The sequence below is a fragment of the Orycteropus afer genome, unplaced genomic scaffold (genome assembly GCF_000298275.1).
Source record: "Orycteropus afer afer isolate SDZICR_OR568_19922 unplaced genomic scaffold, OryAfe1.0 scaffold00104, whole genome shotgun sequence".
In the NCBI taxonomy this organism is placed as follows: domain Eukaryota; kingdom Metazoa; phylum Chordata; class Mammalia; order Tubulidentata; family Orycteropodidae; genus Orycteropus; species Orycteropus afer.
The window spans coordinates 128,574-133,410 of NW_006921691.1; the positions used below are offsets into that span (position 1 = coordinate 128,574).

At 39.1% G+C, this 4,837-nt stretch overlaps 1 protein-coding gene across 1 annotated transcript in view; it reads left to right on the forward strand.

The window, feature by feature from the left end:
- RAD17 (RAD17 checkpoint clamp loader component) overlaps nucleotides 1–4,837 on the forward strand; it is a 93,635-nt gene that overhangs the window by 57,235 nt on the left and 31,563 nt on the right. Inside the window, exons 11-12 of the mRNA XM_007943361.2 lie at nucleotides 1,155–1,240; nucleotides 1,445–1,591. Coding sequence (XP_007941552.2) covers nucleotides 1,155–1,240; nucleotides 1,445–1,591 — 233 coding nt within the window. The remainder of the gene's footprint in view (nucleotides 1–1,154; nucleotides 1,241–1,444; nucleotides 1,592–4,837) is intronic.

A 4,837-nucleotide genomic window follows, 5' to 3' on the forward strand; every position in this document is an offset into this window, starting at 1 on the left:
GGCAAGGCCTACTCCACAGCAGGAGAATATGTTTAGATAAAGTATTTTTCTGGCTATGAGTGGGATTAAATGTAAAAAGAAACTACTGTTAGTAAACCTTTAAAATAATAGTATGCTTCAGGGAAGACATTAATCCATCTAAACTTTAGTAGCAAGTGTAGGTCAGCCCAATGCCCTTTTGGCAGCAGCTGCCAGGGCTCCAGACAGATTGCCAAGTAGCTTGGGGTTTTCTTGGCTCCTCTGATCTTCCTCTATACTCTTCACTAGCTTGCTGTCTTTCCAGTTGGAGATGTTCATTACCCTCTTTGGTGGTCTTTGATACCTACTTCTTCTTAGCCCCTCCACACCCTACTGCTCATTTCTAAGCTCCCTAATTGCCCTTCCTTTAGCACAGTGCTGGCTCCATTTCTTTGTGTTACAGGTACCACTTTTTATTCTTAAGATTCTCAAAAAAAAAAAAAAAACAAGCTCACTGCCATCAAGTCTTCTGACTCAGGAACCTCTGCTGGGTTTCCAAGGCTATAAATCTTTACAGAAGCAAACTGCCCAGTCTTCTTCTGTGGAGCAGCTTGTGGGTTCAAGTCACCAACCTTCTGGTTAGCAGCCAAATGCCTTAACCACTACACCACCAGAACCTTTCTTATGATTCTAAAGCAAACCAAAAAAAAAATCTTACGATTTTGGAGGAGGAAAATGAAATGGAATCACTTAGGTGGCAGTGGAGGCCTCCCTGTATCCAAAGATCGTCTTACTTCTGCACCTCACTCACCTTGCCCACCTGAAACTTCTCTATCCTTTCTTTTTCTTTCCCAGCATTCATTTATAACTTCTTCCTTTAGGGAGTGAGGTTCCATTCTCTTATTCAGAAAGCAGCATCTTTCTACTTAGTAAATAAAAGGGAGAAAGTAACCTAGAGCTACAAAGTGAAATGGGAGTGTTTGAATAATGGATTATTTTAAAGTCTCCCAAATTTAGTTCTCACTAATTATGATAGGATAGCCAACTCACAAGTTTCTAGTTGTTTTGTTATTTATGTTCTTTATTTTTAAGTTATTTTTGGTATTATGTGCTTAAAGTGTTGGAAATCTTTATATAAGAAATATATTATTATAAAAATGGTCTTATCTTTAATAACTACAAAAATTTTTTTATAGGAGCATCTTTAACAGAATTAGACTCACCTCGGTTGCCTTCTCATTTATCAGAGTATGAACGGGATACATTAGTTATTCAGCCTGAGGTAAAGTGTCTAGTGGTATTTAGTGCTATTTAAGAAATACATATTATTTATATAATTTATGTGTATGTATATTTGACCACTGCATGTTTTAACAAAAATTATGTATACACGTATACATTTATATATATTTTTTGTTTTTTTCTGAATTTTAATTTTGTTGTTGATGGGACTATATACTGTAAAACATATATATTTCTTTTATAGGAGGTAGTAGAAATGTCACACATGCCAGGAGAGTTATTTAATTTATATCTTCACCAAAACTACATAGATTTCTTCGTGGAAATAGATGATGTCGTGAGAGCCAGTGAATTTCTGAGTTTTGCAGATATCCTCAGTGGTGACTGGAATGTAAGACCATTTCACTTAAATGTTTTTGTTTATAAGTATTTCCTCAGATTTGAGAAAAGAAAGTTGTTCTGGTTACCTAGTTCTGTTCTAACGGAAATACAACAAATGGGATGGCTTGAACAAACAGGAGTTTATTCTCTTACAGTTCGGGAAGCTAGAAGTCCAAGTTCAAAATGCAGTCTCTAGGGGCTGTGTGAAAGCCCCTTGACCTTGGGCTTCAGCTCTGCCTCTTGCTCCTGGCCCACTGAAACTAGAGGCATCTCTTCACTCAGGCAGCTGCTTGCTGCTGAAGCTGACAGACCTAAGGTCGACAAATAAAATGGCACAGTCCCGATGTCACCAAACCACACAGCAGGCCATTAATTCAAGTCCATTGAAAGTCCCAATGTTGGCAGAGCATGGCTGGCTGCTGAACGACACAGCTTCATGCAGGGTTCAGGCTCAAAGTTGTTTCTTATATACGGGAAGCAGACCACATCCCTAAAGCAGCTACTCAGCTGCTTGTGGTAGGTCCCACCATAGCGTTGATTGCCAGTCCTCATGGGGAATAACTACTACCAGCTGCCTAGCCACTCAACCAGGCCCAGCCAAGTTGACAAACTTAACCACCACAAAAGTGTATTTTTTATCCCCAATATTTGACAGTATTTTATGTAACTCTTAATAACTGCAGTAAAATTAATCCATCCAACTCAGTGTTTGTAATGAAGATTCAAGAGTCAATTTGATTTTGTTAGTGATTAATTTAGATATAGCACTGACTTTTTTTAAGTTATTTTCTTGATTATATCTTATAGAAAATTTGACAACCTTTGAAAAGTACATAGATGGGAAAGAGTTGTGTGTTTTGAGTACTTCCTGCTTATCTTAATTTTTTTTAACATATTTGAAATTATTGATTATAGGATTTGTATTTTTCCTTAACATTTTGACACTGCCCTCTCCAGTATAGTAGACAGTAGGCACATGAGATTATTTAAAATTTAGAATTCCATTCCTAGCCACAGTGTCACTCTAGCCACATGCCCAGTACTCTGTAGCCACCTGTGCCTAGTAGCTACTGTAGCCTACATACAGAACATTTCCATCTTCACAGAAAGTTCTATTGGACATCAGTGTTTTAGTACTAATATTTTTCTGTTATAAATATTGAAGTAGCATTAATAACTAAAGTTAGGAAAGGTTTAACCACAAAAACATTCTGTGATACAGTTTTGGTGTTATATTTAAACTTTTGTTTACTCAGAAGTTGCATTTGCTTATTTTTTCATACTACTTATTTTGAAATTTTCCAACCTACAAAAAAGTTTAAAGAATAGTACAGTGATTACCTATATAGCCTTAATTTTGCTTTCCTTTTATTTTTATTGTGATTTTGGTCAAAGTTTACAGAGCAAATTTATTTTCTGTACAACAATTCATATACAGTTTGTTTCATGACATTAATTGGAATGTCCACAGTGTAACAGCCCTCTTCCCACTTCCTCCTTGTGGCTACCTTTTCCCTGTGTTCTTCTTTCCCATGCATTCCTGCCCTCTGAGCTATTTCACTGTGCAAATACTGCTCCACTGATAGGCTATGGTTGAGTATTCTAAGGAGCGTACCTACCTGCTGTAAATGTTCACCCCATATGCTTATCTGTTGTTTGGCTAGAAGCCATGGGAGTTAGTTTAGTTCCAGGCCCAAAGGGTGACTGGGGGCCATGGTCTCATAGATTTCATCAGTCTCCATCAGACCACTAAGCCTGGTCTTTTGTTTTTTTAATTATGATTTGGGTGAAAGTTTACAGAGAAAATTTATTTTCTGTTCAGTTTTCCCATGACATTGATTTTCAATCCCCATAATGTAACAGCTCTCTTCCTACTTCCTCCTTATAGTTACCTCTTCCCTCTGTCCTTCTTTCCTATATGCCTAGCTTCTGTTTGGCTGGAAGCCACAGGAGTGTGTTCAATTCCAGGCCCAAAGAGTGACTAGGGGCCATAGTCTCAGGAGTTTCACCACGCTCTGTCAGAATAGTAAGCCTGGTCTTTTTTATGATGTTGATTTTTGTTCCACATTTTTCTCCTACTCGATCCAGAATCTCCTACACTGATCCCTTTCTGAGTGGTTGATGGTGGTAGCAGGGCACCATCGAGTTCTTCTGGCCTCAGGGTCATGTAGGCTGAGGTTCCCATAGTCCACCAATCCCTTGGAAGAATTGGTGCTATATGTGTCTTTGGGTTTCTTCATTCTTCTTTGCTCCAGATGAGGAGAGACCAGTTGTTGCATCTCAGATGGCCACTTGCAAATTTTTTTTTTTTTTTTATTATTAGGATTTGGGTGAAGATTTACAGAGTAAATTCACTTTTTATACAGCAGTTCACATATACTTTGTCTCATGTCATTGACCAAAATTTACAATGCAGCAGCTCCCCTCCCACTTCCTCCCCATAGTTACCTCCTCCCAGTGTCCATCCCTTCATACTCTTCTGCACCCTGAGCTATCTTCCTGTGCATAAGCAGCCCTTCCTTCTCCCATGATTGTTCTCTCCAGGGCGTGTGTCTACTTGAGGTAAATGTTTAACTCACATGCCTGTACTTTGTTTGGCTGGAAACCACAGTTGTGGGTTCAATTCCAGACCTGAAGGGCAACTAGGGGCCATAGTCTCAGTGGTTACACCAGGCTCCATTGGACCAGCAAACCTGGACCCCACCTTCTTTTTTTTTTTTTTTGCCTCCAAACAATTTTGAGTTTCACTTGCAAATTTTTAAGACCCCAGTCATTACTCACCAAAGTAGGATGTAGAACAATGTTTTTCTGTAGTGTAATTTGCCAGTTGAGCTTGCTGTCCCCCATGACGATGGTCCCATGCCCATGGGCCTACCAACTCGCTCCTTAGGGCGGTTGGCTGTGGCTAAAAGTTATCATAACTTTGCTCTGTTAGCTCTATTATATATATGGACATTCTTTTTTAAAAAAATTTTTATTGTGATTTGGGTCAGAGTTTACAGAGCAAATTCACTTTCCATATAGCAGCTCACATACACTTTGTCTCATGACATTGACTGCAATTTCCAATGACGCAACAGCTCTCCTCCACTTCTTCCCCATAGTTACCTCTTCCCTGTGTTCTTCCCTCCCATGCACCCCTGCCTCTCAAGCTGTCTCTCCATGCATATACAACTCTTCTATTCTCCATGACTGATCTCTCCAAGGAGTGCATCTGCCTAATGTAACTGTTCAGCTCATATGCCTGTCTTTTGTT